The sequence below is a fragment of the Ips typographus genome, linkage group LG7, assembly GCF_016097725.1.
Source record: "Ips typographus isolate SLU linkage group LG7, UJ_Ityp_2.0, whole genome shotgun sequence".
NCBI lineage: Eukaryota > Metazoa > Arthropoda > Insecta > Coleoptera > Curculionidae > Ips > Ips typographus.
Genome location: NC_138428.1, coordinates 3,849,363 through 3,862,346, shown reverse-complemented (window position 1 = coordinate 3,862,346; position 12,984 = coordinate 3,849,363). Strand labels below are relative to the sequence as shown.

General features: G+C 34.7%; 1 protein-coding gene across 9 annotated transcripts in view; it reads left to right on the top strand.

Moving 5' to 3' along the window:
* The first annotated feature begins 8,422 nt into the window (after window positions 1–8,422).
* Window positions 8,423–12,984, top strand: part of Rdl (Resistant to dieldrin) — a 29,384-nt gene continuing 24,822 nt past the window's right edge. For 2 of the 9 annotated variants that reach the window (XM_081983135.1, XM_081983136.1), the window contains exons 1-2: window positions 8,431–8,840; window positions 11,037–11,225. In XM_081983135.1, the coding sequence (XP_081839261.1) occupies window positions 11,095–11,225 (131 nt within the window). In that variant the 5' untranslated portion in view covers window positions 8,431–8,840; window positions 11,037–11,094. Of the gene's footprint in view, window positions 8,841–11,036; window positions 11,226–12,984 lie in introns of all 9 variants that reach the window. The other 7 variants (XM_081983138.1, XM_081983137.1, XM_081983134.1 and 4 more) reach the window with 7 other exon arrangements.

The window sequence follows — 12,984 nt, the reverse complement described above, 5'->3', positions numbered from 1 at the left end:
CTTCTGCACACAAGATGAATTCCCATTTACATGGACTTTCTGAACAGAAAACTCTAAAACGTGGGAAATATTCAAACATTCTGATTTGTCAGCTTTGCTAGAAAGTGACTTTCTTAGGAAGCAGGTTTGTTTATTATAAAAGCACTGTGGTGCACTTGGATTCTCTTGAATTGTAATTAACCAAAGGCACCCTAAATGCAGTACCTAAATTTAAAATTGTTCATTTTGAGGGCAATGTAAATCCTTGTATAAAAGTCTATATTGACATAATGTGATAATAAAATCCATTCTGTCCATAAACAGCCGCAGGCACCCCGAGAAATCCATTAACAATTTACAAGACTAGTCATGTCTGAAAACATAATAACCGAAAGCCAACTTTGTCGTATGAAAGCTTAACTGACCACGAAATCTGACGTTCAGCGCAAATTCTTCTATAAATAGATGACGGAAAATCGATAGAAGAGGGGATTATTTATAGTTGGTACACGTGTAAAAGCGGACGAGTCGTCAGAGTGATATTTCACCTCAAAGACACCTTTGTGCCTGTCAGTTTGGCGTCCCGACCCAGAATTCGAGACCTCAAGCCATAACCATGAATATCTCAAGAATTTCCAGCGCATCACAAAAATGCATAAGACAGTAAAAATAAAAAATTCAGACAAATTTACAGATCAAAATTTTCTAATATTTAGTGAGTTCCTCATCACTGTTATAATCGTCTCATCAATTACAGCGTCTAGACAATGTGACCACTAAAAGGTCAGTGAGTAGTCCTTGAAGCAAGAGGTCATCCTAGACCCCGTCTAATCAAACGGTCCCTATCGAAATCCCTTCTAATAAAAAATGCAGAAAAAAGTGCCGAATCGAGAGAAGGGAATCCCAAGGATTTTAAACGATATTTCAGCCCGGAACTGTGACCGCAATATATAAAAGATGGGAACCATTGAAAAGTTATATTGTTGACTTTATTTTCAGGCCGGATGTAGGAATCCGTTAAATAAAATATCAGCCACGCCGAAACGTCCTCGTAGATTGGAGCGTTTGCTCCTTGTTTCCTGAGGGTTTATTCCTGTTTTCGTAATGAATCCTTTTGTTGCGCTTTGCGTTATTTTCACTATGTTGGCAAGGAGCTGCTCCACTTATGACCCCAAGTCATAAACGTCCTCAAAGTAATTTTACAAAAATATTTTTAACTTGTCTAGAAGGAACACAAAGTACAAGCTATCGGTAGTAAGTATAAATTCATTAAAGTAAAGCAGATATTCGGAGATGGCAAAATAATAAAATGCGCGAAGCAAGGTTACAGTCAGAATGCACATAGCATATATTTTTAGCGATGAAAAATCACCGCCAATCAATCGGGTATAAATTAAGCTCGACATGCGTTGGTATGGGAGACGGACGGAGACTCCGCCTCATAACACCATGATGTAGTCGTCTCAAATTCTGCAATCCGCACCGGGTTCGTAAATTAATTGAATAGTAAACCATTTCCTAAATTATAATAAATCGCGAATGCCAAACCCTCCAGAAAGCTGCCCTCATCATTGTCTAACAAATTTAAGTATAATCTATTTAATTATTGTAATATTTTGTGCATGTAAAAGGTATTGTTTACAGGTAGGTAGTGTTACTTTTGGGAATTATGTTTGAAGGTTTTTATTCTGATTTACTAAGTTGATAAACCAACCATTTTGTCATTTAGTTGACTGCTATTTAGTTATTAAATTATAGTGGTCTACCAAGTGGTTTGATTCTACCTCTGAAACAAGATCTCGGTAAAGTCTCTTCGTTCAGCGACTGTTTCGTCACCATCACCAGCAAAAAACGCATGTGGCGATTAAATGTTATATTGACTGATTGTCAAAATGTCAAAAATACTTCAATTATTTCTTCTTGGTCTGTTTGTTTCTGTTCTCCAGCAAATAAGCAATTTGGTACTATGAGGCTATTGGAATGAGCCTTTAAGCAAAAACATAATAAACTGTACTTAGTAAATTTAAAGCAATTATTAGATACTTAACAGTAAGAAATGGAGCAATTCTGTCTGCATTTCCAGTCTTTACTTACTAAGGCCAAAAATTTAGTACCTGAAGCATACATGTCGTAAATGGTAGTAAGCGAACTTCCCTGAATCCAATGGTTTCCTCTGTTTTGGACAAGTTTTGTCTTCTTTTGTGCGGTTGAAACTAAATTCTTACGTGGTAGATTAAAAAATGGGCCTATCCCACATATCATAAATTTTTGTTTTAATGACTGGAATCGAAAGAATAGGATCAAAAAACTAATTTTTCATATTCTTGAAGAAAAAATTATGGTCGTAAATGTTCCTACATTAATTTGAATTTGTCCATTAAATTTAAAAGATCTGTTTTGGCGCGCATGTGACGTACGTAATTCTGGGCGATTTTATTGGCTGTTGCTCGCCAACTGTTTCACTTCTTGTCGCTGATTGGTTGATAGTGTAGTACGTCACCGGCGGCGGGCGTTTAAAACATGAGATTAATGTAGTTTTCATCATCATTTTTCTTCTATTTAGACTTAATATTTTTGAAAACAAAAAAATACGGGTATAATATTTTCAATCCGTCTTTGTAGTTATGAAATAAAAAAAAATTGTGGGACAGCCCATTCCCATTCCTTAAAGGAATCTAATCCTGCCCTCCCTAAAATGTGACAGTTATAATAAACATACAAAAACTTTACCCTGAACACTGGGTTTGGAAAAAATTCTCTCGAAATATTCTCATAAGTTTAGATATTCCGATCTTTTCCTTTTCACTTGTCTCAATAAAGGCATCACAATAGTTTATTTATGAAACTATGTTAATAACATATCAAACAACGATAAAATTGATTGACATATAATGTCTAATTAAAAATCTATAAAAAAATTAAAACAAACATTTACTGAAAGTTGAAAATCTCTGTATTTTTAACTAACTTATAATAACTTTTTTGGATTCTTCACAAGTCTATTTCTTTCGGAAATCGTACTGTTCCAAAAAAAGCACATTTTGCATGTAACATTCCGAAGTGAGACTTTGTAATAAATATTATCGAACCACTTAATCTAAAGTAAAAACTTTTCGTAGACACTCCTTAAACGGACCGATTGCATGTTGGCAATTTAAGAATTAACTGAAAAAAAATGAAGTATTGGCGTGATAAGCTAGTAAAGCGTTTCCGACCTGCAAATTATTTCTCTATCGAGCTTTCAGGAAGTTAACTTAATGCAAGCATGTAAAATATCTTGTAATGCTCTCGTTTTTAAATGTGGGTAAAGCAAAAAAGCTACAAGTTGGTTGGCATAACGAGAAGGTCAATATGTACATTCATATTTCTTAAACCTAAAGCGTGTTATTCAATCAAAACCCCGAAAATTGAGTGATATTTCGTATTTGTCTGTCTGAATTTTCGTCTTCTCTTTGGACGGATTTCAACAGCTCGTCGCCTCGAAACGACCCCTTCAACAAATAAAAATATACGGCCGCTTTCCGCTGAATATTTCCCAAGTGCAATCAAATCAATACCTAATATTTCAATATTTCTTCGTTACTCGTTTATCGAGAAACCCCATCCAAGAGTCGAGTCTTCTTTACTTGACTTTTCTCACGATTTAAAGCGAAGCACCATCAACCTATTCAAAAGGACTACGTGTTGACTATCGGGCAAATATCTGAATTAGTTGAAATAAAAGTTTGTAAGATAAATGGAGTTTAAATTTTTGAGGATTAAATTTTCGATAGTAAATCGAACTAGTATAATGGAAATAATGACGAATGGGCCTAATCGTCAACAAAAGACCATCAAACTGAGGTTAAATTGATCGATCAATCATCTTGGATTGGTTTATATCGAGAATTGGGTACAAATAAACATGCTTTGATTTGTCTTTCTTTTTCTTTTATTTTCAGATTGTTTGTTTTTGGATTAAGGTTTATCAGTATCTGAAAAAAGTTTAAATTAATTTTTGACAATTGAAGAAAAAGTGGAGATAGCTCAGGGAGACAAAGAGTAACAGGAAATAGCTTCTAGCATTTGAATGAATTTTTCTATGGTTTTGCTACCTTTGAAACACTTGTGCTACGAAGGCCAACTTGAATATTTTGATTACTTATATGACATCTTTATCATAGGAAACCATTTGAAGAACATCTGTAACGTCGAAGAAATCTTCCAGACATTTCAAGAAACAAACAAAGTTGAACCTGAAGAAGTGCAGCATAAACAATTATGATCAGTAATCGTATTATTGAATCCTGTCAATTTTATTGTTGAATCAGTATTATCTTCCTCTGACTTTAATGGAATGGAAAATGGATGTGGGATACTGCAGATATGTATAGAAAACTATGGAATTCTTTATGTACCATAACCTAAACCTTATCAAATTCAACAATGTATAGCTTATAAAGGGGAAGAGATTAACTATTGTACGTATAAGCCAGAAAAATAGCAATAGTTATTTTCACAATTGCTCCTACGAAATGATTACGTAATATTGGTTTTCTATCATGCCTCATCAAGAGGATAAAGAAATGGTTCTTATAAAGATCAAACGAGTGATCTTTGAGAATAAACTCATTATTCTACTTTATTTGTAGAAAGAGAAATGTCATCACGAACTGACCATTTCCGATTACAAAGATAAGATATGCTGACAACCTATCAATTAGGTTTATCACCATATTTTATTCATTCTATCTGATTGTATCATTTTTTGGTGTAGTCATTTGATTTTATTAACTCTGATGCCTTTTTGTTCAAAATTTGTAAGCGGAATCAATTTACTACAAGCTATACGTTACGATTCATTAGTTTCCAATTTAGTAATGGCTATCCGAACCAACTTGGATCATTCTATCGTAATAAATTTTGAAATCTCAACAGCCGATACTGGAACGAGTTAGACTTAATTAAAACGACGACAAACCCAACAATAACGAAAACGGCATGATACAATCGTGACACAGACCTTGTTCTTCGTTTAGGCAACTTGGAAAATTTCCGGCTATCGCATGGCGGGAGACGATTAAACGCTAATTATGCTTTCAAGTTAAATGACAGTCAACACGTAGCTCGTTTGAAATATCGGAGACAGTTTAGGAGTGTTTTTAAAAGCCATCGGAGACACGTTCGCCAAATGAGAAGTGAAAGATAAATGCGAACGATTGCTTTAATTTGCAGTCGTTGTGCAATTCCATTTGTTCTCATGGTCGCTTTTAATTCTAATTAGTATTTGTGGTGAGGAAACGTTCAAAAAATGTGTCTTGATTCTTTGAATGTTTCCGATTCAATATTTTTCCTCTTTTGAAAAATTCTGATCTGATGGCCATTAATTAAACTTATTTCTCCAACACCCTAACCCGACTGACTTCAGTCAGGGTGCGGGAAAGTATCACTTTTCGCCCTTGCCAGGAAAATAACTATTTTATTACCCCAGCGGACTAAAACATATGAATGTTGGAATCTAGTAACTAAATGCACGTGTATTCTTAGTTCAGTAAATCGTACGTATAGCATGAGTATTTTTGCAAACTTTACCTAAAACTTTGGTTTTGGTTTTTGCTTCGGTTACTTGCGGATGTATATATTTTGGAGGTATTCCTGGTTTAATGCTCTATTTGGATCCAATAAGTTAAAAATTGTACTTTTGACTACCTTACAGACCTATGCGGCATTTGCTACACTTAGAATACGAAATACTAGCTCGTTTTGATCATGCTCAACACATTTAGTACAGTTTCCTGGAATAATCTGATAATGGCCACATTCACCAGAACAAATCGATTAGCAATCAAAAAATCGGATTTTAAATTCGATGGGCAGAATGACGTTTAAGTAATGCTTTTTCGATCAGACCTATTTATTTCAGTGACATTTTTTCAAGTCTAGCGATTGCTAATCGATGTGTTCTTATGAATGATGCCATTCTCTTCATTTTGTCAAAACCACCTGAAATGTGTTAAGAAACACAATTTTCTAGTAATATTTTTCGTTTAAAAAGAGATGCGGCTAGTCCGCTGAGGTATTAAAAATACTATATCACATATTTTTTTAAAATATATTTCACAAGTGACATACGCATATGGAACGATACTACGCTAACGATACACTTCCGCAACTTTTCCAAAAACATTACTGAAACGCATTTTTCAAACATAAAAGGATCGAAATTGATAACGTCATTGGTCGACATTTTTCACATCGCCTGAAAAACCTACTTTTCCTCCAACCAACCTGGAAAACCTAAAAAGTGGGTCGGCCAAACGATTTACAGAGAAAAACCATTTTTAATGGCAAAAAATCTGATATTTAACCTAATTCAAGCTCGGCGTAACGTTGACGGATTTGGAGCATTACAAATTCCCTCCCATACATTTCTCTGCGAACTTACTCATAGATATAATATTTTTATTATCAAAAAGAAATTAAATTAACTTGCAGCAACTTCGTGAGTTACTGTAGCTTATTCGCAAAGTTAAGATTTAAAAAGGAGAGCATATCAAACAGTCCAGCGGAGCAATCTGAACTCTTCTGAAGTTCTCTTATAGTTGCTGGAATTTGTTTTCAACTGAAAGTTTTCCTTTCTATTCTCATTATTCAGCCCGGCTGGTTTAACAACGGGGATCTCAAAGGGTTATCGAGACGTTTAATTTGTAATAAGAAAAGTGACTTACTAAAAGTGGCGCTTAAGTGATTTACATCATTGTGGCATGGTATATCAACAACATATCTAACAAAACGTTTTAGATTTATCTGAAATGGACGATAAGGTATTTTTCTAAGTGAAACACACTGTAGCAGTTTTAGAATTTCTAAATAAAGAAGACGTAACTTTGTTTGACAAACCAGCTGCCTCTACTGATACTAATTAACTAACAAGTTGTTGAGAACTACCAAATGCTCTCTTGTGTTCTGTCTTAAGATATTTTGAATAAATGGTCAAACTACAAAGATTATTTTTCTGGTTACCTGTTTTGATCTATGGTTATAAAAGCATATACGTTTAGAATTTAATACATTTAAGCTTCTTACTCAATGTACTCTAATGACAAAATTATAACATGACAAATTTATGACTTTTCTTCTAAAAAGAGGTTCACCCAACAACAAAATAGAAACATCAGCTGTTTATGACACATTGAGAGAAGTACGTAATCATGATTGTACTAGTTGAAGAAGATAGAGCTGAAGATGACTTCTGGAGAAGATTTGCAGGAACATCAAAAATGGAAAAAAGCTCAAAGGAAATATTAAGAGAAATTATAGAAGTGGAGAAAACAATAATAGAAGAGATTGAGAGAAGAATGACATGCTTTGGAAAAATACAGAAAGCTATGTCATTTGCATCCAGGAGATTGAGAAGACAGAAGAAACTGAATATTATACAGGGTTAGCCAAGCAAATCTTCTGTGAGAGTGTTACCTATTAATAATAATGATTAAATTAAATTGGAGTGTGATGATTAAGTTAAAAGTTTATGCAGTAAATTAGCCCTAAAATACAACAGGTGTGCGTGACTTAAATTACAAAAATTAAATTTTCAAAGATAGTCACAAAAGGTGTTGATATTGGCCTATACAAATTCAGAATGGGCAATAGTAGAATGAGCCTAGTCGCATAAGCAAAATAGACGATTCATATCGTATCGGCGACGACAACAAAGCTCTTTCCGCGTCCTCCTCCAAGACGACGATTTCGACAGAAAGACAGATAACCGATCTCTGGATGTCGTCGTTTCCCAGAGGCTCCGCTCCCGATCCAGAGAGTCCGGCATCTATCGATCGGATACTTCCAGCCCGGAGAACAGCCCGGGATCCCAGCAGCTCTGCGCGAAACTGACTAGTGCTATCCTTGTTTCACCGGAGCCCGAGAAGGTACATACAGCTTAGCCCCCGGTGAGATTTTGGGCTGTAATAAGGGCTCCTAGGTTATTCATTTTCAGACTTGAGGAAATTTTCATTTTTGATGAGCTAAATAACAACCCTATACAATCAATTCTTCCAGAATTCTCTCACAAGATGTTGTCATATCACACACATGTTATCCTATCGAAGAAGCAATGTATAGATTCACTGGTATTCTATAATTTACTAATTTACTAAGTCTCATGATTCTGAGGGTAAGCTATATCAAATCTCAACTCATGAAATAATATTTTACAAAATATTTCAGTTCCAAAAAGCTTAAATTACAGCCAAAAACATAAATATCATTATGGTTGGTTTTTGTCATAAGAACTGAGCATAGTTTTTATGAGACATCTTATAAAGTGTTCCAGTAGGTTAATCTGGAAAATAGTTGAAGCAAGTGAAAATAATGATATTGGCTTCAATTCTTGAGATATCTGAAATAGAAACTAAATGTAGAAAATCTTTTTTTTAGGCTGTCATAACGAAAAATGTCACCTAATTGGCTCAAACTAAAAATCCAAAGGGATGACATTTGAACGGGAACTATAACCTCCAACCAAGAGCGAGCGCCACCCATTGGGAACATGCCCGCGCACCTCACGTCGCACCCGGCCATCCGACCACTCCTTGAAGCACCCGCCGTCGAAATACGTATCCCAGTGTAGCGCGAACATAAACTTTCAAAACCGACAAAACCGCAAAACAACACGGCAACTTTTTCCGAACCGCTCGGACGAAATTCCTGGAAAATCGCCGCCCAGTAGCATCGGAATCTCGCGTCCGCCCAGTGGTCGCGATCGTTTGTTTTCACAAACTATTTCATATTTTGGTTTCTGGACATCAGGAGATGAAAAGGACTTTTTGGCAGTATATTAGTGGACGGCTGGGGGTCAAACCCGAGAACAGACTGCTTCATAGGTAAGAAACTCTTTAAATTCTATAATTTCTAATAAACTTTAAAGCTCAAGTTCACTTAAAATGTTTTTTGAAAACTTTACCCAAACTACTAAGCATTACGTACACTGACAAGGGTTAGGAGTTTTCTAACAAAATAAATTAACCGGACAGTTTGAGTTTGCACACGTAATAGTAACAAAATAACTCGCACAAAATTTCTAATTATAGCACAAAGTATGTGAATCACGACAATACAATGGTCCGGTGACCTTTGACATTTAGAGGACCATCATAAATTATGACATCATATAAGACTGAAAACAGTTAAACATATTTTACTTAATTTTAGAGTTGTTTAAAGCAACTTACGGGATAAGTTCTCGGAAAATTGCTTGCATATTAAATTTAAAAATCATATTTATTTACGTCCAGTATTGAGAAGACAGCTTGAAAACAGCAGCGCCACTCTGACAACGCCTCAAATTTAATTGCTTTTTGTGGTCGGTTTGAACCAAAAATACTCAAACTCTGACTTTTTGCAGCTTTTTTACATTAAAAGTGCTTTTAATGCGGCATATTGATCGTTTACTAGAACTGCCACTGTCAATTTTAGCTATAATCTTTTGTATTTTTTCTTTATTGAAATATGGTTACATGCTAAAAATATCATTATAGATTTGTTCGTTTGAAGGTTGGACTTCGTTTACTAAGTGGTATTAATTTTGTTAATAACATAATTCTTGTTATTTTTGAAAAAGGAAAAACATTTATATTGCCACATGATACTTTGAGGCTAAATTTGCTAATTCACATGAAGATTAGTTAACAAACTGGGAAAGTAATTATAAAATCAGTCGATTTAATTAACTCAGTGGAAGAAACCTTATTTTTATTAATCAATCCAATTCTCTACCTTTAGATAAAGGAAAAAACTTAAATGAAACTTATGAAATCAATAACCCTATTTAGGTCTATAGTGACGTTCCAATTTTTAGTAATTGTTCCAATCTTTTGATGCAGTTTTTGTGCTATTGTTCCTTTAACTATACTGACAAGCCATAATAATGAAACAATACCGAGTGTGTAACTTCGCTTTACAAGTTTTCATGTGAAGTTAATTAAAATCAAAAATTAAATCAACGATGGTTTATCAGGGAGTTTTCTTCTATTGTGGGAAGATGTTCTGTAGCAACGAAAATCTAGTCCTAAACGTTTGCTTTTACCTGTATTATGTTTGGAAAATGTGTATTTTCTTTAAAAAGCAGTGTAGCAAAAGTTTTATTTATGATTGTGGTAACAGTTTTCCAGGGAACGTAAATCTTTATCAATGAAAATCCAACTTTTGTAACCTTACAATATGTTTGACACCTGCTACTTCCATGTAATCTCTGGAACTGGAATTTTGAGTGGTAGACATATTTTATACATTGCAGCTTTGTCAGAATCTGACTGACACTAATGCGGAGATTAAACTTTAAAATACTTCTTCAAGTTCTGAAGTTTTAATTATACGTGGGAGTTCCTGATTAACGCTATTTAGATTGAAACTACTCATTTACCTAAATTGACCTTCAATACTTCGAAGTTTTGCTGTCTGAGTATTTGTTACAATAAACTCTAACACTTCTATATCTATAGCAATATCTTTTAATGACAATGTTTATAACAATGGGTAATGCACAAGGAAGTGCAACAAGTATCAAGCAAAAACAGCTAAAATTCCAGTCATTTTTGTTCACCCCTATTTATCGTCCTGAAGAGATTGAATTTTATTTTTAAATCCCAAAACGAGCCTAATTTGGACCGACATTAAGCATTCGCATTACCGCGAACTCGGGGATTTATTCGAACAAAAATATCAAATTACCTGGAGGCAATTTATATTTCTTATGCTATAATGCCCGGATGAGTTACGATGTCGATCAATCTTTCGACGTTTTTTTTTTCGGTAAATTATTGCCTGGTTGTTTTATCTGATAGAGAATGACATACAATTAAAATCGCTTTCGGGGGCTTTTTTGATTTTGCATCTAGAATGATGGATGGGTCACATCCCGTATAAGTTCGTCTAAACTAAGTCTATTGTGAAACCAAAAAAATCAGATTGTGAACATTTTTCTAATCGCTATTACCTTTGTTCACTAAGACTTGTTTTCTGTATTTTAGCAGTACGTTAATAGTGTTTACCAGTTTTGTATTAATTGATTGGTCTTTCAGGGGAGGATAAAGACCGTCGACACGACGATCGCTGGGCTGGCCGAGCCCCATCAGCGAGATGGGGCCCCACGGGGCCAAGCCCTGGACGTACAGGGCTGGCCCAGGGCCATGGCCCGGCTACAACCAGATTTTACTACCAATTGTGATACTGACAGGACTGCTCACTATGACCATAACGGTGCACGCCGCGTAAGTTTCTCTTAGTTTTACCATAAATAAGTTACCACCAAACCACCAATTTTGCATGTGTAAACTCTCCTTAAAGTTTAAAATTGCTACACAGCAGCTTAAACAATATTCAAGAAGTTTAACTATCAATTAACTAATAGCTGACATAATACAAGTGACAGAAAGCCGCCTTAAACCAATGAAGAAGTCAATTGACTGCCAGTAACAGATCAAAGATGACTGACGCTAATTAAATGGGGTTAGCAAGTTGTAAAATTGTTATTTTAAGCCAATCAACTTATCAATCAATTAGATTCAAGATTAGATTTACTCTAACATTTTCAAAATTGCTCAGTTACAAAGAAAAAAGAATTTCAAAAATTACTTGCTGAAAGACTTTTTAAATTTACCTGAATTTTCAATTACTTTGAAGAATAATTCAATAACTCCTGCATCATCATTACCTAATTTTTTTAATTATTTGTACGTAAGTAATCTAATAGCGTCCATAAGAGAATAGGTATAATATTGCTTGTAAATAGAGTTATTTCTTCTAAATACCCATTCTTCTAAAGATTCTTCAGCAGACTGAGCTAAGCACATTGCTTCCATTACCATTGTATTCTAACATAAGCTATCTTCATCAGATGTTTAATTGTTGTATGTGTTAATGTCTTTGATATCATCTGATGATCACACATCCTTGTCGCATAACAAGTGAAAATGCGTCAACAAAACCACGTGCTAGAAATCAATCCGTATCCTGTCACGGCAGAATGTTCATAAATCGATTTCGGGTGATATAAAAATTCAGACGTTCTCGAAGAAACGGGCTAAGCTAATTCATAAATTGAAATTTTTATCAGCCGTGTCGTAGAGCTGTCGATATAAGGCGCTGTTCAAACAAACCCGGCTATTTGAGTAGCTATGGTAAACATAACGTATTTGTTTTGCAGAAACGTTTTCGGTTTTCCTTTTTTTGATTTATGTCTGCTAGAACAGCTTTTTGAGGAAGCTATTCCGTTACGTATTTACTCAGTTGAATGTGCTTTTGCGGCCTATTTTACTGTTTCTTCCGCTCGAAATATCAGTCAGTAGAGCAATCAGGAGTTATTGGAAGAAGACACAGTTTACTTTAGAAAAATATTCTTTTTATATATTCTTTTTATTATATTGCAAAAATTTCAACATAAATCTATTGTTTCCTGATTCTTCAAAAGCTGTGAACTCTTTTTAGTTTAAATTTTTTTTCTTTTGACGCTAATTTCAACTAAACGGGACCAAGAAAGTGGAGAAGCTGAAGTCGCCCGCCAAACCGGCGACTCAATGGTGTATAAAGCCATGAAGCGAACTATTTTTTGGCAAGAAATCACTTTTGTTAATGGGCCGAACAACTGGGTTAGCTCGGGCGTAAGCCGTTCCTTCGTTTAATGGAAAATTTGTGGCTGTTAATGTATTCCCGACATGAAATCTTGTAACAAGCTCGATGAGCACTTAACTGCGCTTGTCAAATAGTCAGTTCCTAAATAATCTAAAAATAAAATGTAAATGTTGCTGTATTACTTAGAGTGACAAATAGTAGATAGATCTGTCGTTGAATATTGACACCACAAATATATTGTTAGCCATATGTAATATCAAAAATTTATGTAAAGATAATTACACTGTTCTGTTAAGTTATAGTCCATTTAAAAACTAGGAGGAGTGCATGTGAATTAGGTTGGCAATGTGATTGGTCAGTTGGCGGTTTGTGATTTCTTACAAATCAAAATCTAAGGAT